The 27,267-nt window shown below is 35.4% G+C and overlaps 1 protein-coding gene across 3 annotated transcripts in view; it reads right to left on the reverse strand.

Moving 5' to 3' along the window:
* Positions 1-124: 124 nt before the first annotated feature.
* The window catches only part of ALS2 (alsin Rho guanine nucleotide exchange factor ALS2), a 74,719-nt gene continuing 47,576 nt past the window's right edge, over positions 125-27,267 (reverse strand). For 2 of the 3 annotated variants that reach the window (XM_081050558.1, XM_081050559.1), the window contains 21 exons: positions 24,882-25,013; positions 24,342-24,470; positions 23,909-23,979; positions 23,470-23,536; positions 22,935-23,134; positions 22,756-22,821; positions 21,625-21,723; positions 20,867-21,031; positions 19,453-19,564; positions 19,157-19,234; positions 15,529-15,662; positions 14,471-14,638; positions 10,800-10,917; positions 9,900-10,057; positions 8,063-8,185; positions 7,398-7,574; positions 6,442-6,487; positions 6,168-6,229; positions 5,482-5,631; positions 5,143-5,239; positions 125-3,210 (listed from right to left, as the gene is read on the reverse strand). In XM_081050558.1, the coding sequence (XP_080906684.1) occupies positions 3,172-3,210; positions 5,143-5,239; positions 5,482-5,631; positions 6,168-6,229; positions 6,442-6,487; positions 7,398-7,574; positions 8,063-8,185; positions 9,900-10,057; positions 10,800-10,917; positions 14,471-14,638; positions 15,529-15,662; positions 19,157-19,234; positions 19,453-19,564; positions 20,867-21,031; positions 21,625-21,723; positions 22,756-22,821; positions 22,935-23,134; positions 23,470-23,536; positions 23,909-23,979; positions 24,342-24,470; positions 24,882-25,013 (2,391 nt within the window). In that variant the 3' untranslated portion in view covers positions 125-3,171. The remainder of the gene's footprint in view (positions 3,211-5,142; positions 5,240-5,481; positions 5,632-6,167; positions 6,230-6,441; positions 6,488-7,397; positions 7,575-8,062; positions 8,186-9,899; positions 10,058-10,799; positions 10,918-14,470; positions 14,639-15,528; positions 15,663-19,156; positions 19,235-19,452; positions 19,565-20,866; positions 21,032-21,624; positions 21,724-22,755; positions 22,822-22,934; positions 23,135-23,469; positions 23,537-23,908; positions 23,980-24,341; positions 24,471-24,881; positions 25,014-27,267) is intronic. The other variant, XM_081050560.1, reaches the window with a different exon arrangement.

Genomic DNA, 27,267 nt, shown 5'->3' on the forward strand with positions numbered 1-27,267 from the left:
AATTATAAGAGGCTATCAGCCCTTTCGTCCTAAAGTAAACATATGGCTTTCCTTTGCTCTCCACTGTAGAAGAAAATCCAAGCTGGGGATGTGATACATTCGTGACTGGAGAACAGCATATTTTATCAAAAGCATTTAATTTTAAGAATGAGATCTTGCCATTTGCAACAACATGGATAGACAGACCTAGAAAGTATTAAACTAAGTGAAATAAGTCAGGCAGAGAAAGACAAATACCATATGCTTTCACTTATTTGTGGAATCTAAAAACAAAAAAAATAAAAACAGACTCAGAAACAGAGACCAAAGGGATAGTTACCAGAAGGAATGGGGTGGAGGGATTAGATGAAAAAAAGGGGAATATAGTTAATATTATTGTGATAAGTTTGCCCAGTGACAGATAACTAGAATTAGTGGGGTGATCACATTATAAGGTATAAAAATGTCAAATCACTATATTGTACACCAAAAACTAATATAACCAATACAAGATTATATACCAACTATACTTATATACTTAAACATAAAATAGTAAATTAGGGGCCGGCCTGGTGGCTCAGGTGGTTGGAGCGCCATGCTTCTAACGCCGAGGTGAGCCGATGACTAGTGACCGACTGCCTCAGCCAGGGGGATCGCAAGGCTCATAATACCAGCTGTGTTCTACACAACTAGACTGAGAAACAACAGCTTGAACCAGAGTGGGGGGGTGGGAGGAGGAATAAAGGGGAGGGGAAGTAAATTAAAAAAAAAATGAAATCACTTAGCTTCATTAAGTTTTCATTTTCAACTCATTTTTTACTTTATGAACTTTTAATGCATAACCCAGCTATGAAATGACATCTCGGGCAGCTGTAGTAGGAAAGAGCACTGGAATTAACATAGGGAAGTTCTAATTTGTAGTCCTAGCTTTGATAGTGGGCAAATCACAGCCACTCTGTCTGCAAAACAGGGATCAGTGGGGATAATCCCTGCCTCACCGGGCTGCTGTGAGCATTCATCAGGTGTGAGAAATCTTTGTAAATTGCTGCATGGGTGCTTCCTATTTATCTCCAGCATTTGCACATGGCCTGGAGATTTAGGGGTTTTTCCCAAGAGAATTATCATAATTTTAACATGCAATCTGAAAAATGTAAATATAGTGTGAAGAATTTAAAGTAACTGGACAGCTTCATTCATGACTCCAATAAAAGGATGAATTATAACGTGGGTTTTTTTTAGAATTGAGACAGCCTACCAGCATCTGACAATTTCTCAGTGGGTCTCAAGTTTTCCTCTGTCCATTTCCACAATTACCCTTGTCTCTCTCTCTTAAGGGGTAACAGGCATAGTACATTTGTCTTTACAAGCCAAATGTGGAATTTGCGTGTATTCAAGAATCAAAACATTCCCCAATGGAACTGCAAAGTGTTTAACATAAACTAATACTTTAAGTGTTGGTTTCTTCCCCACAACGGGCTGGCACATTCTGCTGAAAGCAGCATCGACATGGAAAGGTTTCTTGAGAAGACGTTACAACAGGGAAGTGATTAACTAAGGCCTAATATTTCTAACCACAATTTTAAATCCTCACCCTTCTTTTCCCTGATTTTGTTTAGGAGGAAAACAAACAAACAAACAGTAACTATCAAAATAGACCTTTTAGTCAAAGAAGTAATAGATTTCTTTTAAGACCCTTGTCATCGGGTTATTAGGATCAGAAAGTTAATTTGTTCTTTGCCACCAAAGGAGCTGTAAGTTTATGTTTATTTTAAAAAGAGATCTCTAAAACCTTAGAGGGTCCTCTGAGGCCAATACAAAGAGTCATAGATTACAACATGGGCAAAAAAAATACTAAGGCTGGATTTCTTTTAAATTTTTAGGCTGCCCTTTGATTTCTTTCACAATCAAAACAACCTCATAAAGATGAATGTCTTTTATTATGAAAATTGCTGTTACATGACAGCCAACATTCCAAAACAATATTTTAATAAACACTCGTCTTGATTATAAAGTAGAGCAGAAACCATGATCCTTTTTCAAAATTGATTACCATCTGCTGATGTTAGCCTGAATCAGTCTGTACGCTCACCACAGTGTGTAGATGAGATGAGGAAGAGCACCTATGTTATTCCAAACAGCTACTAGTGTTACTTGTACAGTATAAACCAACCACTTACTACAGGACATTTTTAAAAAAGAAGCAAAACACCAAAATGCTGAAGAGTCACAATACTTGTGCAATGGGAAAAGCCAAAGCTTGTTTCCTTTTTCTTCCCCTCTGAGAGTTCAATGCGAGGTATAGGGAAGAACCACAACACTAGATCAAGGAGGGGTGCAGCTCTTCACTTTCTATCTCCTGGTCTTTTGTCCTGCTCCAAAACACGGCCTGCATGCAAAAGCTCTTCAGGCTCTCATTCACAGGCCTTGGGGTACAGCGTTTGCACATGGACAAATGAGGTTCCATAGCAGCTTAGAGTCAGTGTTTGAAATCCAGTGTATTCACTCTGCAGTACTGTAAAGAAACCAAGAACAAAATTCCTATGTTCTTTCAGTCAGGAGGCAGAATACTTCTATTTGGATGCATTCCATGTTTGGGGTTGCGATGTGGTAGTCACTACATTGAACCTCTCCCATCACGAATACCCTGGTGGAAAAGCTTAGAAAAAGTTAAAACTGCAGTTTAAAATTCTTTCCCCCAACTCATGAAAGAAGCATGATGCACACGATTGCAAGGAGTTCAGGAAGGCATAGTGTGGCCACTGTAGCTTCAAGTACAATCTGCTCCTTGTGAAGGGGTCTGGGGTAACTTCAGGCAAACCAGAAATATCCATTCACTTCTTTACTGTAAGAAGCCAATATTAAGAATTTTTCTTACAATATCATTGAGCTGGCATACCTTTTACTGTAGGAAGGGATACCCTCTTTTTCCAAACAGTGGGTGTATATTTTGGGAACTTAACATAGACCAGGGACTGGTCTAATCTGATTTCTACCTCCTTTCCAATCCTCCCTTTAAACTGTATAGTGTTTTTTTCCTGGGCTCAGGGCTCTGATCGTTAGTAAGGCTCAGAAATAACAACCAAAATAACACAATGTCCTAATTTCAAGACCGTTCTTTTTTGCTACAGGAAGACGCCAGATGGTGCTATAACACTCTGTATAGATAATCCAGTCGCCGAGCTGTTAAGCAGCCTAATTAAGCTTCTCACGCTGGATCTGATAGTAACATGCCTGAAAAAAAGTTAAAAACAATTTCAAATTTACTTTGAAAGAAATTACAGAAATTACATAAACGTAGCAAAGAAAGGATATCTCTTATTAATTCTGATAGCTTAACAAAATCATTTGCTTTCATTTTCCCATTTTCTTCCAGTCCCCCTATCCAATGTGCCTAGTTGTGATTAATAGATAAAATTGTGTACATTTCTAATTAAAAAAAAAAAGTTTTTACAATCTGTAATAATACTCTTCACTAAGTACAAATACCACAATGTGTTAGGCCATTTATTCATTGCACAGAGTATCATTATAAGGTACACAAACAACTGTAATCAGAATCATCTAGTTTAAGAATCATGTATGTTTAAGAAACATACAGATTAAGCATCATTCCAGATCTAGTGAGTTAGAATTTCTGGTAATGCATTTTTCAGAAGTAACCCAGGTAATTCTGAAAGTATCCAGGCTTGGGAGTTATACTACAAAGAACACCTCATCCAAGTAACACATAAATGTTTCCCATTCTTTAGTCATCAACAGGATTGATCTCCAGTCGTAGAGCTACTCAAACTCCATCAACATTTTGGATGTTGTTGACATAAATGTTAATAACAGCTGTTTTCCAAAAGGGTGACTGCTCTTTAATCCATTATCGGCAATGTGGAATAATACTGAATTTCACTATAACGCCACTAGCACTGGGTAAATTTAAAACATTTTTGCTAATTTAGCAAGCACAAAATGGCACCTTGTTTAAATCTGCAGCACTATAATTTTCAGTGAGGATGAGCATTTTCCTATACATGGGTGTATTCATTCAGTTTCTTCCTTGGTGATATGTTTAGGGGTGCTCTTCAATAACATAAATACTTAATGATGTAAATCATTGGTGGTCAGTATTTTCCCCAGTTCCCTCAACTCTTTTCAGTTTCTTTAATAGAAATGTTAATGGTATTTAGGTTGAAAGTTTAAAAAAATTAACCCAACCCAGACACCTGACATTGAATTCTATTTTTTTCCCCTCATTTTAATTTTCCTGTTTTTTTCTCCTCTCTTCCTTTTTCTATACTTAAACCCTAAAGAATCTGTAATTTGCATTGTGGGTTATTCCACTCTGATTACACTCTCCTTCTAAATTCCTAACAAGCTATAGTGATATTTTGACCATTTATTAAATAATTTCTCTTTTCCATTTTTGTGTCTGATGTTTCCATTTTCGTATGTGAAACTTTCATTATGGTAATTACCTATATGGGGGTTATCCTTTCAGTTTAGGTATTTGTCTATTCCTGTGACAGTAACATCCTATTTTAATTACTATAATTTTATTATATTTTACTAACTGGCAAAGTGGGTCTATTCTCCCTCTCTTTTCTCAGAAGTGTTTTTGTCGTTTTCTATTTGTTGTTCTTTGACTAAACTTCAGAATGATTCTACCAAAGTCCAGAAAAAATTGAGGTGGTGAATAGAAATGACTTCCATCAATCAGAGAACCTCATTTGTAACCTATTGCTTATTGTAAATATATGGGGTCAAAAAAAGATGCAATTCGTATTCATTCTATACAAACTGCCTTCTGTGTTTTGTCTTAGCTCCATTAAATAGCTCTATTGTTGGATACTTTTTTGGACACTAAGAATCCTTTGTTTCTTTCCTAGTTACATTTAATACAGATGGTCTACATTTATAAGCATTTGTAACTATTTGAATGATCAATCCATAGGGAAGATTGGGTAGTGAATAATTTGCTTTAGGATTTTGAAGAATAACTGACTATACTTTTCTTTAATATATTATATTTTAAAATATTAACAATATGTGCTCTAAAGGCACTTAATGTTTGCATTAAACTTATATAAAGAAAAAAGTGGTTAAGACATTTATAATATAGCAAATAAAGGACAGATATTAAGATAAAAAATATTAAATAACATCTATACTTACCTTCAAGGTGGTGAACATTATACCCTGTTCCCCATGCTGAAGATAGGGGTCCATCAGATCCTCAATGAGGTGGACCTCAGAGCCTAAATTCCTAATCCTGCCCCAACAAGAAAAAGGTACAGAGTTATTTCCACTTATATCTATATCCTCCTTCTGAATCGATTTGAGGGGAAAAGAAAGAACAGCTCAACCAAGAGATAATACCATAGTAGAATGGGGCAAAAGAAATAGATTGTTTTGTAGTGGGGGAGCATATTCATGTCATCAGTTCAGAAAAAGCAGAAGGTACACATGTTAAAATAAGGAATCAGTAATATTAAGTCAGAAAAGATGGATCACCTGGCCCGTAGCACCACATATAAGAAAACAGGAAACAAGTCATCCATGGACCACAAAAAGTCTTCCTGAAGTGATGCCAGGACACTCTGAGAGATCTCTTCAAAAGTCTGCTGGATGACTTTAAGTTTGTCTGATGGAGTAAATGTTGTGCTATTGAAAAAAAAAAAGACAAAAAGATATACTATAATTTTCTTAATCAAGCCATTCAATATTAATGTTTTGACATGTGCCCTAAGTTGGACTTATCAGGCATAGTGAGTCGCTGGAAGGGATGACCTCTGTAATCCTATGGTTCTGTGAGAAAAGTCTCCAACTATCTATGGTTCACCTGGAAGAATTCACTAAGTCACGTATTATCTCCTTTTACCCAAGTGGACCTTACTATTTCCCTAATACATGCTCTTCTCTGAGTAAAAAGTTTGGTTAGTTTCCATTTGGCTAAAGAGGTGATTGTGTAGGTAAGTTTCTGGGTAGGCTCTCCACCCCTTTCAAAAATCTAAGGGCCTTATAGAGGAAAAGGTAACCCAAATATCTCAAAAAAGACTTTGTTATCTCCAGCTTGAGTCTGACACCATCTAGGAATGGAGGGGGCCCTTAGAGCTTCAGTAAAAATAAGATCTCATTAACATCTTGACAGATCAACCACTACTTTGATTAATGTGATTGTTCAACAAATCAGAGATTACCTGATCTGCTGTAGACATTCCACAGCTGAGGCAAAACAAGCATCTTTTGTGGTTGGTAAAACCTGCAAAGAGAGAATTTATGAAGTTAAAAGAGAAATGCTATCTTTTGCAATAACAATAAAAATAAAGGATACTGAAGGCAGGGTGCAGATCTTTGGTAAATAACTCATGCTTGGGTACTATTCTACCAAAGTAAGATGGAAATTTCTTGTAATCTTGAATCCCCCACACCAAAGAAAAGCGTATGTGCTGAGGAAACTAAAATCTACTATACCTTTTTACTGTCTCCAAGGATTGACAAGGTCACTGGCCAAAATTTCCTACAATGGAATCCATACTTTGTTAATATAAGTTGTTACTTATGGTAGATTAATCCCTATAAAAATATTTGATGGCTATATTGGCTTCCCTGTCCCCATTTAAAATTATTGTTTCATAGATCTGTTAAGTTTTAATAAACATTCCAGAATTAATTTAAGAGTTTCAATCATGTCTCTAAGGGATTTGTTATTCCATACTCCAATAACCCTATACATTATGGATATTACCAAACATTGGCCAAAATCTTTCCTTCACTCAGTTTTATCTCATTTTTACTATTATTCCATTGATAAAATTTACTTTCCAATTAAGCTTATTTACTTTTTTTGATATCACAAACATATAATTATTGGGTGTTGAGGTGATCAGCCTTATCACAGCACTAGAAAGAAACAAGAAACAATGCAACAAAAATAGCATTTCTAAAACTTTTAAATTAGAAATGATAGATAGGGAAGAAGGGAAAAGAAGGGAAGGAAGAATGCCAAAGACTGAATACAAATAACTTTTTCTGAAAATGTGAATAAATGTATTTTGCTTTAAAGAACTGCAAAATATCAGGTGAGATAACTCAAATTAAATATATATGTATACATATATTACATATATATGTTACAAATTACACACACACACATATATATATTACACACACATATATATATATGTATATATATATATATATATATCACACAAATAAAAAACAGATTCCGAAGAACAATCGGGTTCATACTTATCTCCAAAAATTCTCAGAAATAATTAAATATCACTATTTTGCAAAATATAAGATAGATCTGCAAATAAGTGAATAAAACTGCAAATCCTATACATAATTAGATGTCAGACTACCAAATTGATAATGCTGTTTGAATTTTAAATTAAAACCACTTGATTCCACTCATAACTACTTACCTCTGTACCCCAAGGAAGCCCAGAAGAGCAATATCAGGCTGCTTATTTAGTCGCAGAACACATTCCCAGTAAATGTCTTCCTCACGATCATTATCCAGGGCATAGAGCATAAACAGTGGTGGGTAGAGCCGAGGTAGCAGCACAGGAAGCACTAACCCAGAACTTGTTACCACATAGCTACAAGATATGGGAATGAGAGGGAGAGCATTAATATTAAAATTGAATACAGAATCAAAGTTGAAAATAAAGATGGGAAATTTTGAGTAAAGAAGCAGTTACATTACTCTACGTGTACATATGGAGTTCACATGAGGAGCTTACCGATGGCCCCAGAGTTTGGTCTCAGACCAAATATGAATTCTTTTCTTCAACTCAAAATCTAACTGAAAACCTACTTGGTTTCCATTTTGAGACTGATTTCTCTGTGGTTATTCTAGGTCAGCAAGATGTTACTTTGCTCAGCTACCTTTGTGCCCAGTCATTTGTGGTTGCACTTTCATGGACTTGAGACCTAAAATGAACCTCAGAGATCACCTAGTTCAACGATACCATTTTAGAAATAAGGAAACTGAAATCTAGAGAAAATAACTTTTCTGGGAGTCTTTGGATAGGATCATTTGGTGCCCACCCCGCTTTCCTCACTATCTCCTCCCAACTTCAATTACCCTGGCTCTGGTGATTCGGATCTAGAATCTGGCTTCCCAGTGCAAAAGGATTTCCTTTCAGTAGGCAGAGGAGCGGAGAGAGGAATTGTGCTGCCCTCTTCAGGAAGTTCAGGAAATAAAAACCTAAGGAGTAATAAAAAAAAGTAATTAGACAACTATACTTCCAGAGTGGCCAAAGAATAAAAACACATTCCTATTATTTAATCTATTTAAGGACCTATGAAATCAAATTTTATATTAATTAAATATTTTAGTTCTCTGAGAGTCTTAATTGATGCTTCTCACAGAATAAGAGTGTAGCTATTGAATAATACCACTAAAAAAATCTTCATGTGCAGGGGTTATTTTCTGTCTAGTTATTAAACAATGAAGATCTATATAATGTGTTTTTCTTACTGGCATCTGAGGTCAATTTTTATCAAGTCTTCAAGTAGAGATTATTATTCTCAGAGTATAAACAAATATCAGTGGAAACTACTTAAATGTCCAACATTAAGAAAAAAATGAAAACTCAATTCAGGTAAAAATTTTAAACGTTTATAAAAAAAGTCAAGTTGCTGAAAAAATTTTCCAAATGATCAAGCTGCCAAGTTGTAGAGGATTTTTTTCTAGGCTTTGAATTTACCCTAGATTTTATCTCCAATCTCTTGGATGCAAATGGTAGGCTCTACCATAAACAACTTCACTATCCTCCTTATATTTACGGCACTTTCTCTTTAAAGGAAGACTACAACCTTGTCCCTACCTCTGGCACTAATTTTATAGCAGGGAAAGCTAAGAAGATCAGGAAACTTGTCTTCACTGTACCATCAGAGCTGACACACTCCCAACCCAGTGGTCTTTTTTAATAGGTCATATTGCCCCCTCAAAGTCTGAACATTTCCAAAAGCATTTATTAATTCTGAGGCTACTAATATAAGGAAGCTTTTTTGGGGACAAATCCATAAACTTTTGTATAATTATTTCAATATAGTATTTACTTGTTGGCTTAAACCCAGTAAAAGATCTTGAATTTCACCAGTTTCAGATTTGATTGCTGCCTGAAACTCTTTCTAAGGCGCTTAGTCGCTCGCTTTCTCACCTCCTTCAGAGTCCCTGCTCAGATACTAACTTATTAGTCAGGCCTCCTGTTTAAAACAGCAACATCGTACCTCCAGATCCACCCTCTTGCCCTCCGCCACATTTATTATCACCTGACATACTATTATTTTGTTTACTGTGTCCCCCACTAGAATGTAAGCTCCATGAAAGTACAGATTTTTAAATTTTTATTTTTTTGGTTTCGTTCACTGATAAATTCCACCAGGATCTGGAATGGTAGCTAACACATAGATGCACTCAATAAATAACTGTTGAATAAAAGAACAAATATGATGCTGTTGTCAAGGGACAGGACATAAACACTCAGGGACAAAATTTCGTATTACTTTGTCTTCTCTGTGGTTAGGTTTTAGAGACTTGATTTTGCCCAGAGATTAAATCCAAATCATACTATATTTCATACCAGAATTAGAATTAAAAAATAAATACATTTATTTTAGCCTTCAACTATGTTTAATGAGTAAGAAATATATAAAGGAGATAAGTAGCAATGGCTAAGGTTCATCTCTTTTTATATTTATAGCATAAACATAAGGTAAAAACATGTTTTCCTTATTCAGTCAATTTAAGGATCTCTGGCATAAAACCATTTTCTTGATGAATAATTTCTGTGATGAAGGGAAACATCAATGATTCTTCACAAAGACGTAATCTCTAGATTCGGAGTGAAGACACCCAAGCATTAGTATAAACTAGCATTCCACAACTTGCAGACTTCAGTAAAAAGGTCCCTTACCTCACCAGCTGGAAAATTCGCTTCAGGTAGGACTTAATCTCCTTCACAGCCTCCTGCAATAGCCGGCGGTTGGCTCCCACACCCACATATGTCATTCTGTACACAGCAACCAGTGTCTCTACGAGCCTGCCCAGGGGGTGTAGAGGGGTGTCACAGGCCTGAGACAGGAGGAGAATCAATGAAGGCAATCAATGCGGACTAACAGCAGAAAGAATCAGCAAACAGTAAACAACTTTCAGAATGTCAGGAATCAACTTTTGAGTCAGGAAAATTCAAATACTCTTAACTTTTCTGACAGCGTTGAGTCTACCCAAATTATATGGAGTAGGAGTTCATAAACTTAATCAAAAAATCCTTTTAACATCTCTGTGAAGTTAATTTAACTTTAAACTCCACAAAAGTATACATAAAATGTCATCTTGGAGAAAACTAAACAATGACTGCTGATTATGCTCTGAAACATTTGCTCTTCAGTTCCCTTGATTTCTCTTAGTACTCCTTGCTGCACCCCATCTAATGTGTGTCATCCCTGAAATTGTAGCTGATCTTAGGGTTTGAGAAGGAAGCAAAGAGAGCATAACCAGGGGTGAGGGCAGCATGCTTTATTTGTACCATCTCTAGTTTGCTAATGTTACTAACAAAAAGCCGTTTTAAACTCTGACTCTAGTTCTTCAGAACACCCTTGAACACTTTACAAAACTTAAAAAGTTAACTATTGTCATCATAGGCCAATCTTCATGCAGAAATGTGCTTTTAGTAGTCAAGAGAATTAACAAAAGAAATACTCAGAAAGCAAAAACAAGACGAGGGTAATGATGAGCTGTAAGTAGATTTGGATGATATACTGTGGTAGCTGCATCATTAACTCACAAGACCAGTGTAATGTGGTCTCTAGTTTACCTTTATTAAGTATTTCCTGATGTCGTCGTATTTCTCCACTGAGAAGGCACCAACATGCTGAGGAATAAACTCCAAACTCTCTAGTGTCTGAGTTTGTGAACGACTTAATATCTCTGGACTATAAAAAGGGAAAAGAAAGCCTAGTGTGAATTTCATATCAAGAAAGCAAGACGATTATAATGTACACATAAAACATCATCACCAACTAAGGATGAAATGGAGCATCCAGCACAGTGTTTGGTCCCAATAAGCTCATCAATGGCAAATGACCCACTATTAAGTTTATATAACAGTCATGCAAAAGACCGTTTAATTGTACTTCATACCAACTACAATAAATTAATGAAGATTTTGCTCCAATGTGAACCATGATGTTGGGAAATACTATAATGTTTGCTTGAAGAGAAAACTGGTGATAGATTTGTTAGCGACAGGAGAAAAATGGAATAAAGAGAACAGGGAGAGCCAAGGAAAAAGGAAACCAAATAGAAGGGCAAAAGAAGAAATGAAAATGAGCTCAAGAAGTAAGGAGATAAGGAGGATGCCGCACACGCACAACAGTTGGGGAGGTAAGCACATGATGGGGAAAGAGAAGCTTTGAATGAAGAAGCTACGACAAAATAGTAATACTAGTAATCAGTAGAAATTTTTGGTAATGGCACTCTATCATTAGATTACAACGAATTGGAAATTAGAAACAGTGCACAATCATTATTATTTTACTATTTTAGATAAATAGGATAGCGACATGGTTTTATATAAAAGTTCATTCATTTTCACTTCTTAAAAACTAATGTTTCTATGTTAACCCAACAACAGTTAACCAAAATTAACTGGAGAGCTAAGGTCCCAATGTCTACACTGATGGGCTCTATCAGTGAAGGCTGACCATCTGCGTCACACACAAGGGCAAGGCCACGGATTTAATCAGCTCTGAGAGTTTCCATTACTTATACTGATGGAGTATAAAGTAAAAATCATGAACTTCATGCATGAAACACTATAACCAATTCCCATTTAACGCAAATACAGGGGGAAAAAAAAGAAGACCTAAACTTCTTTCTACATTGTAGGAATTAGCAAATGCTCAGCAATACTTGTAGAAGTTACTGGCAAGTTAAAGAATAAGGAAATATGAAAAAAGGCAGATGGAGAAAGTAAAAGCGGAGAACAGAAACAGAGAAAAAGGGAGAAAATTTTAAAAAGTAGAAAGAAATGAAAAAGCACATCCGTAATTTTTCTTTCAGCACTTCAAAACTGTTTTGCCACTTCCTTTAGGCCTCCAAAGGATATTGATGACAAATACGCAGGCATTTGAACTGCTGATTCCCTACACATTAGGTGTCGTTTTTATCTAGTTGCTTTCAAGACTTTTTTCTTTCACTTTGAATATGATGTGTTTGTACATGGATATCTTTGTTTTTTTCCAGGATGTGGTTTGCTGACTTCTTGAATCTGTAGGTTTATGTCTTTCACTAAACGTGGAAAGTTTCCAACCATTATTTCTTCAAATATTTTCTCAGCCTCACAATTTTTCTCCTCTCCTTCTGGGATTTCAAGGACACAAATACTAAGACTCTCAGGCCCTTAGAGCTCTGTTCATTTTTTTTTATATAAAAGCTCGTTCAAATGTTAATTTTCTCTCTGTTTTTCAGTTTGAATAACTTCTATTAATCTATTTTCAATTTCACTGACCATTCTGCTGTCATCTCTATTCTGCTATTGAGTTCGCACAGTGACTTTTTTTTTTTTTTGGTTACTATATTTTTTATTCTAAAATTTTGATTTGCTTCTTTGTATCTTCTATCCTTTGCTGATACTTACCAATTTTAATGTTTGTTTCAAGGGTGTTTGTGATTGCTCATTTGACCATTTTTATACTAGTTGCTTTAAAGTTCTTGTCAGATAATTCCAAAATCAATGTTAAGGTGTCACTGATGTCTACTGATTGTCTTTCTCCAAATAAGTTGAGATTTTCATGGCTCTTCGATTGGCCAAGTACATCCTGGACATTTTGAGTATTACATTATTAGACGCTGGGTCTTATTTATACCTTAAGGAGAATGTTGACATGTATAATAAATATAGTAGGCTTGAAACTATTATCTTTAGAAGGACCTGCTTATAAAGTTGACCTTTGGTTGGTACCTGCAAACTAAGCTTCCTAAATGTCCCCTATACTGACATGAAACATTCCTTAACTGATAAGGGTATTTTGCTGTCCACAGACTATATTACCAGTGTGCTTTATGGTGAACATTTTCTTTCCTTCTGGGACTGTGGAATTTTGGTAGTTGCTAAGCACAGGGTGCCAATGTGACCAGCCCTCATTAAAAACTTTGGGTACTGAATCTCTAATGGGCTTCCCTGGACAGAAACATTGTACATATGGCTGAATTTTACTCCTGGGGGGAAGAGTGTGCTCTGTAGGACCCTCACAGAAGGAGGAGAGCAATGGGAAGCACATGGATTCCTCCCCACTCTGCCTATGCCTTCTCCCTTATGATCTGGCTGTGGATACTTACTACATTGCTGTTAATAACTCTTACCTGTGAGCATGACTATATGTTGAGTCTTGTGAGTCCCTCTAATGAATCACTGAATATGCAATCGTCTTGGGAATCTCTGGAATAGCTGATATTTTTGTTTCAGCCTTCTATGGACTGTGGTTCCAATGTCAGTTCACTTCTCAAAGCCTTTGCAGTCCTATTTGGGTCTGTCTATGCATGTACCACTCAGTGATCAGTCTGGGACCTGGGTAGAAGTCTCCCTATTAGCTCAGTTCTCAAAGTGCTTGGTATGCTAATTAGGATCAAATCCACACTTGTGCAAGTCTGGGGTGAACTCAGGAGTTCAGAAACAACTTTGCAAGGTTGGTTTCCAGAGCTCCTCTCTCTGTATCACCTCACCAGCAGGTTTTGGTTCCAAATTAGGTCCTCTGGCCAGAAACTGCCCACTTCCATGAATGTACCACATCCAAGGCCAAGCAGGAGAAAGACAGAGAGGCCGAAAAAGTAATGGGAGTTGGCCGTGACTCTTAGACCTTGGGATCCACCAAAGAGGGAAGAAGCTTCCATGCCCTGAAGAGTTTTAGCTCTTGCAAGCTTCCTGTCCATGGCTGCTCTAGCAGCGGCCATCACTGCCCCTGCCACAGAAGTACCTGGAGGTTGCAGCATGAGAAAATGGAAATAAAAGGAGAGAAAGGAAACCTAGTGTGTTTCCTCCACTCAACCTGAGCTTTAGGGTTCTCTTTACCACACCGTGAGCCAAAAGCAAAGGGTTTTTTTCTGGATCTCTGTCTATGTACTATACCACAGTGCTTACTTCAAGGTTTCAGGTTATACTGAGACATACTAAAGTTAAAAAACCCAGTAAGCTCATGACTGGCTCAAGGGCACTCTGAATTCAGGTATTCTTTCCCAATACTCCAGCTGATATTTACTTTTCAGAGTTTTCAAATAGCTGTCCATGTATTCTGTGTGGATTTTATAGTTGACTTCAGGAGAAGATAAAGGGAGGCATGTTTTATCCATCTTACCCAGAAACAGAAGTACATCATTGTCTTTTAAATTATGTTTTTAAGTTAAATGTGGCAAGCCTTGAATACATATTGGTTTTACATTGCATCTTCCTACCATGCTCTGCCCGACGTTGGGCAGGCATTCACTCACCTGTCTCTATGTTGGCGCCGATTGGTGGTCAGGGCCACAGCAATATTGTCCCATGCTTTGCAAACCTCCCCTTGGCCTGTGTTCTCACAGCCCAGCTGATGCCAACATTCATCAAACACTGCTTTCCACTTCTCATCAGCTGGCACTGCCAGGTTGCCTAGCTTCCTGCTAATAAATTCAGATCAAGGTTTTATTAGCCACTTTTTTTCTATGCAAAAATCATAAAGAAGAGAAACGAATATACAACTGGGAGTGCTTCTATAACAAAACTGCCTAGATTCATAGTGATTCTACTTTTAAAAACATTAACAAAAATTTTAAAGGGATTACTTTTAGCTACTTAATGCTTATCAGATTCTACAGTGTATAAATTGTTAAGTACAAAGCACATCAGAATTGACTCCTTTGCTTTCTACATTTCCACAGAATTGATTTTGTAAAATTGATTCCTACTAAAACAAGGACTTTCTGTGCATTGCACAACTCATAATGAGAACTGTGAAAATGCATTACGTACTATGCTCTAAAAATACTCTAAGAAGAGATGGTACATAAAATATATTGAGCTCCCATCAAAACAACGAATCTGAGATGTTACCAAAATAGAAAAATAAAACTAAAGCTGTAATCAATAAAAAAAAAACACATATAAAAAACTTCTTAGAAGTACATAATACACTAAGAGACTTAGATTTTGACTTTTTTTCCATATGTATAGAGTACACTATTCCACTTGGTGTATATATAGGCTTGATCTTTACTTTTCAAACATCAAATTGTGCAGCGGTTCCATTTCAGAATGCTCTCTTTCAATCAACTTGGATACCTGCACCACTAACAGTAAGATTGTTCCCACACACAGAACTTTTATTTTAAGTATCTAAGGCTATAGACTTAGCTATCTATAGTAGTGTCAGATGACATTGCAAGGAGGTTCCATTTTGGTGGGGAAAAAAAGACTTTAAAAACTTGTTCTGTATTTAAAATATTAACCAGATTTGATAAAAGACAACTCAAAACATTCAATCATTAATCCAGAATTTACACTAATTACTCACAAGACTTTGGGTCTGTCTTTATCACTCTCATACAGACTAGGCTTGAAGTAGGTTCCAGTGATTTTTATCCCAGATCCCCATTCTCCACTAAAACAACCTTCAATGTAATCTCCATTTGGCATAGTCAGTGTTCCCTAGGTAGTTAGAGAAAATATGGAATTAGAGGAAGTATTTTAAATTTAAGAAATCAAGAGGGGGGAAAAAAAGCACCAAATGATTAACATTTGTTTTTAACTTACTTTTTACAAATCCCCAATACTTTAAAAAAAATAAATAAAAAAATGTGTATGTGTATGTGCAAAAAGAATATGTGAAAGTAATCCTGGGTAAAAGAAAAAAATAATAACAGGAAAAATGAGTAAAATATTTTGAGCTGAATGAAATGAACACATAACTTATCCAAATGTATGGGATATGGCTAAAGCAGAGCCTACAGGACAATTTTTAGCTGTAAATGCCTATATTAGAAAATAAGAAAGATCTCAAAGGATGCTGCTAAAGCAGTGCCTACAGGCAATTTTAGCTATGACTGTATCAGAAAATAAGAAAGTTCTCAAATAGTAATCTAAAATTTCACCTTACAAAATTAAAAGGAGTAAACTAAACCCAAAAAAAGAAAAAGGAAAGGGATAATAAATAAAATCAATGAGACAGCAAACAAAACAAAAAATAGAGAAAAATCAATGAAACCAAAAGTTGCTTCATTGAGAAGATACACAAATTTACAAACAATTAACTAGATTAATCAAGAAAAAAAGATAAAATTACAAAATCAAAAACAAAACGGGATATGTTACACCAATCTAACAGAAATTAAAAAGGTTAGAAGGGAATACTAAGAGAACAACTTTATGCCAACAAATTAGATAACAGGTAAAATAGGAAAATTCCTAGGAAGAAACAAATTATCAGAACTGATAGAAATGGAAAATCTGAATAGACCAATTAGAAGGAAATTGAATTAGAAATCTAAAATATTCTCACAAAGTAAATCTCAGGCCTGGATGACTTCATTGGTAAATTCTTCAAAACATTCAAAGAAGAAATAATAATACCAAGGCTTCACAAACTCTTAGGAAATAGAGAAGGGAACCCTTCCCAACTCATGCTATGAAGCATTTCCTTGATACCAAAGACAGACAGACATCATAAGAAAATAAAGCAGTAAACCATATTTTGTCAAATTGTCAAAAAACTTTGACAAAATATTAGTACTATATCCAGTAACACATAAAAAGGATTGTACACTATGACCAATTACAATTTATCCCAGGAAAGCAAGGTTGGTTTATAATCAGAAAAACAACCAATATAAACACTATATATTAATAAAGGACAAAAACCACACAATCATCTCAATAAGCACAGAAAAAGCCCTGTGACACAATACAAAACCCATTTACATTTTAAAAACTCTCAACAAATTAGGAATCGAAGGGAACTATCTCAATCTGATTAATCTATGAAAAACCTTTAGCTAATATACTCAGTGATAAAAGATTTAATGCTTTTCCCCTAAAACAGGAACAAGGCAAAGATGTCCACTCTTGTTACTTCTATTCAACATTCTACTAGAGAATCTAGAGAGTGCAATCAGGCAAAAAGAAATAAAAGCCTTCCAGATTGCAAAGGAAGAAGTAAAACTATATTTGCAGACAACATGATCCTATATGTATGAAATCCTAAGAAACACACACACACACACACACACACACCCTACTAGAACTAATAAACGACTTTAGCAAGGTTTCAGGATACAAAAACAAAATATAAATATCAGTGAGTTTATATATAATAGCAATGAACAATTCAAAAATAAAATTAAAAAAAAATTCTCTATATAACAGCTTTAAAAAAAGTTACGAATAAATTTAACCAAAGATACGCAAGAGATGCATTTTGAAAACTATAAAACACTGCTGATAGAAATTAAAGACGATCTAAATAAATAAACATTCCACATTCATGGATTGAAAGATTCAATATTAAAATGGCAACTCTCCCCAAAGTGATGCAATCAAAATTTCAGCAGGCTTTACTACAGATTTTGACATACCATTTCTAAATTTATATGAAAAGGCAAAAGATCCAGCATAGCCAAAACAATTTAAAAAAATACAAAAGTTGGAAGACTTACACTTCCCTGATTTCACAACTTACTAGAAATCTACAGTAATCAAGGCAGTGTGGCACTGGCATAAGGAAAGACATGTAGATCAAGAAAATATATTTTATGGTAAAATATGTTTACCATACTTAGTGATGTTAAGAAAATTCAACAAAGGTGCTAAGAAAATTCAATGGGAAAAGTTGCTGGGGCAATTGGATATCCATATGCAAAAAGATCAATTTAGACTTATAACTCACACAATATACTCAAAGTGAATCATAGACCTAAATATTAAGAGCTAAAAATGTAAAACTTTTAGAACAAAATAAAAGGAAATCTTAATAACCTTGAGTTAGGCAAAGACTTCTTACATGTGACATCAAAAACATGATGCATAAAAATTTTGATAAATGGGACTTCATTAAAATTAAAAATTGTTGCTTCAAAAGACTCTATTAAGAAAATAAAAACACAAGCCACAGACAACAAGAAAATATTTGTGAATACTATATCTAATAAAGAACTTGTATCTGGAAAATATAAAACGCCCTTACAACTCAATAAAACTATAAACAAATTCTTAAAATGTCCAAATATTTGAATGGGTAAACTGTTGTTTCTCTTATTTAAATAAATTGAATAAAAATTTAAAAATATATATTTGAATAGACATTTCACCAAAGATACATCAGTTGCTAATAAGCATATGAAAATACGCTCTAATGACATATGACATCATTAGTCACTAGGGAAATGTAAATTAAAACCATGAGATATCAATTCACACCCACTAGAATGGCAAAAAGAAAAAAAACAGAATAAAAAACGTTGGGAAAGAGGTGGAGAAATCAGAATTCTCATACAGTAATGATGGAAATACCGCCACTGTGGAATACAGTTTCTACTAGTATGCTAAGCATCAGTTTACCATACAACCAAGCAATTGCACTCCTAGACACCTATCCAAGAGAAATAAAAACATGTTCACATAAGAAGTTGTATTCAAATGTTTATAGATTTTTATTTATAATAGCTTAAAATTGGAAATAATCAAATGCCCATTAACTGGTGAAGGAAGAGATAAACAAAACGTGGTTTTGGAACACCTTTCAGCAATAAAAAGGAATGAAGTACTGCACATGCCACAAAATGGGAACACCTCAGAAACATTTTGCTAAGTGCAATATGCCACACTGTAGAGACCACAATGTTATATGATTTATAGGAAAGGACCTAAAAAGACAAATCTGCAGAGTGATAAAGTCCATTAGAGGTTCTCTGGGACTGGAGGTGTGATTTCAAATAGGCAAGCGATGGGTAATGGAAATCTTTCTGGGTGATGGAAATGTTCCAAAATTGAACTGTGGTGTGATTGTACGACTCTGTTTATTTACTGAAAAATAATTGAAAAGTACACTTAAAATGGGTGAATGTTATGTATGGTAAGTTAGCTTTTTTACAAAGTTAAGAAAAAATTGAAAAGATTACATTAGAGAGACAAAGAAGAAAGCTTCCAACCTTTCCACTAAGAGTCCAGTCATCTGAAAATTCTCCCTCATAGATGGTATCATCTTCAGAAAGTAAAACCCCATTTCCCTATGTGAAGAAACAAAACAAAAATAACAACACATAAAATGTGGGGTAACTTAAGAGTACATGTAGCCATATCCCCCCAAAGCCTTATGTGATCTGAAAAGACAAAGCAGTACTACGAAGATAGAGTATTTAAAAAAAAAAAGATTATTTTAAAAGTTAAGGACATAGGAGTTAAAAAACAAAAATCAATAGTAACTATATACAAATCTTCCACTCACCATCATTTTATTAAGGTGAAAGTTGCCTTCATAGTATAATCCAAACTGGGTAACTACCACACCATTCCCTTGACATACATCATCTTGCCACATTCCCATATACTTTTCCCCCCTTCATGGAAATAGAAAAGAAATGAAACGAAAAATCAATGCTAAGGATGAGGTAGGGAAAAAACAATTATCACATGGGAGATACCAAGCATCACCCCTAGGTGGCATCTGTTCCATTTTTCTAGTTCAAGTGATTAACTCCATCTCCTCAAAAATGAGACAATGTGATAGCAAAAGGCATCTTACTCAGAGAAATGTTCTCTTAGGAATTTGACATTATAATCCACCTGACATAAATTTGCATACACTCTATGAATTTCCATGATAACTTTAAAATGTATAATCATGAAAAGAATGTTAACAATTCATCTCTAAATAATTTCATTCAAAATGTATCAGGTTGGTGCAAAAGTAATTGCGGTTTAAAAGGTTAAAAAAAAAATTGCAAAAACCGCAATTACTTTTGCACCGACCTAATAATAGGTAGATTCAAACCTATGCACAATTTTTTCTTACCCCAAAGTTTACTAACTTAAAAAACAAAACAAAAAGAAATGGGGTTACCATACAAGAAGACTCATTCTTCATCTATTCAAACAGAGAAATCTTATTAATCTCCACTAAAAAGACAGAATAAGTACAAACTCCTTATTAAAAATAATCATGGAGTTTAGCAATAACAGCATATTTTTAAAAATTCCATTATGACAATAACATGAGGTGGAAAAAGAGTACATGTTAAGTCCAAAAGCAAATCAGGTCAAACCAAATAGGGAGGCAAAAGAACTATATTCCTCCCTGAAGTTTGACTGAATTTAACTAAGCTTGATTCCTAGGTTGCTTGCATGGCAACTAAGAATTGTCTGACCTGATAGGAAGACCTAAGCAAAAAAGGTATTTAGCAAAAAGATAACCATTTAGCAAAAGATACCATTCCATGACCCCAGAGGAAATTTCCATAGGTTCCCCCTGACTTTTACTCCTTTTATTATCTACTGTTTATCTGTATTATCTGTTAACTGTATTATCTATTATCTATTTACTCCTTTATTATCTACTGACTGCATTGAAGATTAAAGATTTGGTAGCCTCGTTGGAACATTAAAAGCTTTTTCTTTGTGAAGCTTTAAGGAAAATTGTACCAACGTTAATTCTGAATGATCCTGACATTGTAAAGAAGTAACCTATTGTTATGTTCACAAGCAAATGAATAACATGATCTGGCAACTGTCTTATTACAATTTTTCTCAACACAGTCAGATTCAGACACTCAACCTTCATAAAAATTATCACTGTTTTTGGAGAAGTACAGGAACCTTATCCTCTCAAACTAAACTTTGAGATTAGAAGCAGAATACTGTACCTAGTGATATCATCAAAGACACCATATCCTGCTTTCTTATCCATTACCCACTGGCCAATGAACATACTGGGAGAAGAGGAAGTCAATTTTCCGCTTCGTAGAAGCCCATGACCATGACGCATATTATCTTGAAAACAGCCTTCAAACACTTCACCAGAGGCATAACTGTGGTTAAAAAGAATGGATAAAGATCACAAGCACATTGAATCCTGATGCTTATTTTTACAAAGTTTAGGAAATTCAAAATTATACTCATGTCTCACTGATAGCTATAATTATTTGTTTATATGATTATTTTAATCAATAAAAATTCTCATTTTTGAATGACTAAAGCTAAGAAGTTAAATATGTCACAGGTGTTATTCTGTGTTAACATGGGGGGGAAAAAGGGTGAAAATGAAATGAATGCTCTTATGGGAAAATAAAATGAGTGATCTCTGAAAGAACGATAGGTTTGTCCATATTAGAGTCATATACTAAATATTAGATAAATTTACAGGCAAGACATTTACGAGATTCTGTGTGAAAGGTAGGGTTTACAAGGTTTGTACAGTTTTGTTAAGAACTAAACAATACCCTAAAATTTTCACATTGTGATAGATGAGAGGTTGATAGTTAAAAGAAGACTTTACACAGTTTCAGTCATAAGAAGAGTAAATAAAATTTCCTCCTTGAAAATTTTGGCTCCACAAACATTTAAGTTTACGTGACTGTTTGAAAAAGTAACCCCAGTGCAACAACCTTTCCAATGTTATTACCTATAGACTCCCTGACCACACATTTTTCCTTCTTTCCAATGGCCCACATAATGGTCTTCTTTGTTCAATGCTTTGTTTGGGATTCTGTATTCTCCATACCTGCCAAGGAAAATAAAAAACATCAGAAGATGCATTTATGACATATTCACCCTTTGTGTGTATACATTTAACAAAGAGAACAGAGATTGCCTGTAGGAGGAAAGGAGTATATGGAGTATTGGCTTAAACTGTATCTATTACCTAAGCCATTTAGCAAGTCTTAGAGGAATGGGACATCAACCCCACTATACAGAGATTAGGTGTTTTATCCGAAGTCCAATGAAAAACAGAAAACCTATGTCCTAAGCCTATCTCTGCCACTCATTAGTCACATCATCTTGGTAAGTCCCAGGACCCAGCTCCCTCATCTGTATAATAAAGGGGGTGAGTCAGATTATCTAAAGTCTCTTCTCATTCTAAAATTCTATTAAAAGGAGACTAAAATATATCATAAAAATTTACATTATCACATACACAAAAAATCACCTACCCAATTTACATGATTTTTTTCTACATAAAAAATTAATTGCTTATCTAATGTGATACAAAATACTTCATTGCCATAAATTTATCATGTAAATATATCTAAGTGTTAGAAAACATGACGAACTTATACAAAAAAATGCCATTGAGTACCATTAAGATAATACAGCACTTAGAAGATTTCCCCTTTAGCATACCACAAAAATTAAAGATGACTTAAAACTACTGAAGGGAAAATTTCTGTATGTCCTTTGTAGGACATACTGTCTCAATGGTCTCACCATCAACATTACCCAAGGTTCTCAGCCTTCACAACTACAAAGTGGATAGAAAACACAGTCCCAATTTAACAGATGTAAGGCTGTGTAACTTGAGGTCACGCAGCTATCAAAGTAAATGATTCATTCTAGGTAAATCAAGGCTGCATCCTAAATTCCTAGCTCTCTTTGTGTTCACACATCTGCATTATCAACCTTAACGTGTGGTATGCATTTCTAAAAACAGAACAAAAATCTCCTTATTGTTTCGAAAAGAACTCTGAACACAAAATAACATAGTAATTTGTGACGGAAGTTGAATTCACCCTCATGTTTTACACAATTTACTTACCCATCTTCTAAGCCATTCCTGAACATGCCAGAATACATCTTTCCATCTGGCCACTTCAAAACCCCTCTGGAATGCATAAGCAAAGAATAATACGTGTCAATTAATGTTTCCGATAATCATTACATTCTCAGTAATTAGACTCTCACCCTCACCCCGGTGTAAAACTGAAACACGTTCACCTGCCATGAGGCTTCCCTGAAAACCAGCGTCCATCATAGGTTGCATCCTTTAGGCGAGGGTCCTTGTAGAAAGTGTATTTGGCACTGCGAGAAATGGGTGGTTCCTGCCTCTGAATACTGCCACTTCCGTAAGGCGGAAGATCAGGCATCCCCCTCAAAGCCTGATCCACAGCGTGGCTTATAGCCCGTAGCCACTTCGTCTAGGAGCAAAAAGGATTGATAAGCTGAAGGCAACAACACATTACACACTGCTTTGAATCCTGCTAGCTTTTCTTGGTGCAATTTTTCTGTCTCCTGATGCTTTTCTTATTAATTAACACTGATTGGCTCTTGGAATTCACTGTTATGGGTTTAAAACTAAGACCCATTAAAAATAAGTAAATAAATAAAAATGTATAGTCTTGGTTTAATGAAGATTTATCAGACATAATTACGGATCATTAGCCAAGCAAACAGTTTTTATCTCTTCTTTACTACCGTAACAGACAAAAACATCTAGGCCAAAGACTGAAAGAAAATACCATAATTGACTAACCTTCTCCTGGGGTGTTGATGAAATCAGAGTGAACTGCTCCTCAGGTGTAGTTATCTTTAAGCCATTCCTAAAACGTTCATAAGGATAAATACTTACAATATCCATTCTTAAATATGAAAAATAACTTGTTTATTTCAACAGGAGAAGTCAATTAAATGTAAATGTAGTTATGCCCTGGGTTTGGATCCCACAGTGGGAGAAACAACACGGTTACCTAGCTCTGTGCTGAACCACGGGAATGTGAGCAATAAAGAAACCCTTCCACCACAAGATCTGTCATGATCTTCCCCACAGGCCATTTTACTATCTAGTGCTGGGAGGGTAAGCCTGATTATGCAGAATGGGGAGGCCTCCTGAGCCTTTTGACTTGAATAAGGAAACAATCAGGGTAACAAAGGGAGAGAATTAAGAGTGGGGTGAAGGAGAGGGGCACACTTACACAGTACCAGCTTCTTCAGAAAGTGGCTCTGCCCATAGTGTGGCCAAAGGGAAAACATGGTGTGTGGAGAACTGAAACAATGAACATGGAGACACATCTGAGGAAGCCCAAGTGGGCCCTGGGGTCTCTGCTGCAGAACCTCTTGCAGATGGCTAAGTCCACCATCTCAGCTAAATAGTCCCCACAACATGGCTAACCCCAATGGGTCTCACCATCTCTGCTGCAAGGACCCTGTCACATGGCTGATACTCATTTTCAAGATGGAAATTAAAAAAGCTCCCTAAAATCCAGCCCACACCACAAATGCAAGCTAACCAATTCCCTTTCATTCAATAGTTCCGGTGAAATCACAATAGATTTAACACAAACTGATGGCGTAACTAATTCAATTTTAAATAGAGTATGCTTCTTCTAAGGTTGGAACCCGGCCTACCTGGGCATGCACTAGGGCATCATTAAAGAGAATGAACCAGTTCACTGAAAACCTCCCAGCATGCTGCAGAGACAGGGCTCGGTTACTACTCTCACACAGCAGTCGACGCTCTGGCTTCCTTAAGGAATCCTGGAATTAAAAACAAATACAAAATTGAACAATCAAACTTATCTTAACCTGCAAAGAGGAAATGAAAGATATACAAATCACATTTAGAGAATTTGCTGGTCACAACTTAGCTTGGTGTTAAACCTAAATCTAGGTGGAATCCAAACGTTTCATAAAATTAGCAGTCAAGGGAGATTAAAAAGAAAACGGGAACCAACAAAAGAAGGTGACATACGTGTTCAGAGAGGACTACCAGAAGTGAAGGAAGGTTTTAATGTTTAGACCATCCATTGCTGTGGTGCTTAGAGCATCCTTACGAAAGGGGTCATTAAAGCATTATTACCATGAACAAGTGAGGAATGGAAAAAATGACGACAGTTGTTTTGGATATGCCTGCTGATTGCTGGGTTAATGACAATTGGCATGGTTTACCGTCATTTTTCCAGGAAAGGTCTTCCAGAAGCCCAGTGTGTATTCTGCTTCCTTCCTTTTCCTGCCGAGATGGAGAGCAAGAGACTCATAACAAGAACTGGAATCCTGCAGTTTCTGGTATTCTGGAGATGTCTAGAGGCCAATAATTAAGGGGGGGAAAAAGAATATAAAACAATTGTCCAGAATTTGTAGCCTCAGTGTGGTTTAGATACCTAGTGTTATACTTAGGGAGGAAATCCAGCCTAAGAACAGACAGGGAGCTGAGCAAAAAGATTGGTTCTAGAAAATTCAACTACATACAGGTACATATGAAATAGAAAAATAACTCAAGGGGAAAAGAAACAAACACTGGCAGTTATCAGCAAGGAGATCAGCAGAGAACCCAGAATAGACCAGGAATTCTCAAATGTTCTAGTTTCAGGGATTTCTATTTTGCTTATGTGGGTTAGATCTATTGATATTTACCATATTAGAAAATAAAGTGGAGAAATACAAATATCTTTATTTATTTCAAATAAAATAAAATTTTACATGAAAAATAGATACTTTCCAAATCAAAAACATTTAGGGAAGTGGCATTGTTCTACATTTTTTCGAATCTCTTTATTATCTGGCTTAAAAGACGACAGCTGGATTTTCATTTCTGCCACTACATTTAATCTCTTACGATACGTTGTCTGGTTGAAACATATGAAGAAAATCTTGTTTTATAAAGATATAGAATTGGGAAACAGGGTGAGTATTTTAATAGCCATTTCAAATAATTGTGGATATTCTCCTTTGAAACTGTACCAAAACTTAAGTGGTAGTTTCTTTAAGAGTAGCTGAAATGTGGAGTAGCTGAAACTACATTAATCAAACTTTTTGTACTTCATTACATTAAAATCCTGGTCTATCTGGTCCATGTTACACTTTCAATAGAATTTTTATCTATGCATGACTTTATAACATTGGACATTTGGAAAACATTGGTTCAATGAGTTACGCAGAGCTTCTAAATGTTGACACATTTTATTATACAACAAAAATCACGTTAATATCATCGATAATCTCATCAGAAAGTCTTTAAGTATTAGGAAACCGCCAAGCTCACAGTGATAGATACATGTTTCCCGCATTTTAATTTTTGTTTAAAAGTTCAGATTTTATCATTGGCAACAAATACTGTCAGTTGTTCTTGAAGTAAAAGGCTCATTTACTCATTTAGTTATTTTTTGAGAAAATATCTGCCACATACCCAAATCTGAATAACCATAGTTTATCTGTCAATTGTTCAAATTAAAAAAAAAAAAGCAGCTCTCAATTCAATCACAATCTTGTACCTCTCCTTGAAAAACCTCCGTAGTTTGGCATGCAACAGAGCTGCTTTAGGTGTACTTCGCATTTCATCATGTAGAATATTAAAAAGATGTATACTTCAATGTGTGGTGATGGATGTTAATCAGACTTATTGTGGTGATCATTCTATAATACACATATCTCAAATTATGTTGTAATCTTAACTAATATAATATTATGTCAGTTACATACCAACAAGAAATGTACACGCAATGGTTGAGGGTGAATAAAATAATTTGTACTGCGTCATCAAGAATATTCTTAAATGAATAGAATTATCATATGACCCAGCAATCCCTCTTCTGGGTATCTACCCAAAAAAATCTGAAATCATTTATCTGTAAAGATATATATAACCCTACGTTCACTGCAGCATTATTCATGGTTGCCAAGATGTGGAAACAACCAAAGTGTCCTTCGATATATGACTGGATAAAGAAGACGTGGTACTTATATACAATGGAATATTACTCAGCCATAAGAAAAAATGAAATACTGCCATTTGCGACAACATGGATGGATCCTGAGATTACCATACTCAGCGAAATAAATCAGACAGAGAAAGTCAACAACCATGTGACTTCACTTATATGTGGGATATAAAACCAAAAGCAACAAATGAACAAGACTAACAAACAGAAACTCACAGACACAGACAACAGTTTAGTGGTTATCAGAGGGTAAGGGGCGGGGGAGGTGGTAAAAGAGGTTAAAGGGGGTCAAATATATAGTGATGGAAAGAGAAATGACTCTGGGTGGTAAACACACAATGCAATATATAGATAACGTATTATAGAAATGTACACTGAAACCTATATAATTTTACCAACCAATGTTACTTCAATAAATTTAATAAAAAAATAAGAATATTCTTAAGTGAAATTGGCTTTTTTTTTTTTTAACTGCAAGTACATGGCAGCAAAGACAACAATGACTATGAGTACAGTTTGGTACCTCTACCTTCATTCATGCTAAGGAGCCAGCAGTTTTACTCATCTTTACTTTGCCTGGTCAGTACAAATGACAACACTGGAAAAAGCAAATGTCT

This window comes from Rhinolophus hipposideros (assembly GCF_964194185.1).
Source record: "Rhinolophus hipposideros genome assembly, chromosome: 6".
Classification (NCBI taxonomy): Eukaryota; Metazoa; Chordata; class Mammalia; order Chiroptera; family Rhinolophidae; genus Rhinolophus; species Rhinolophus hipposideros.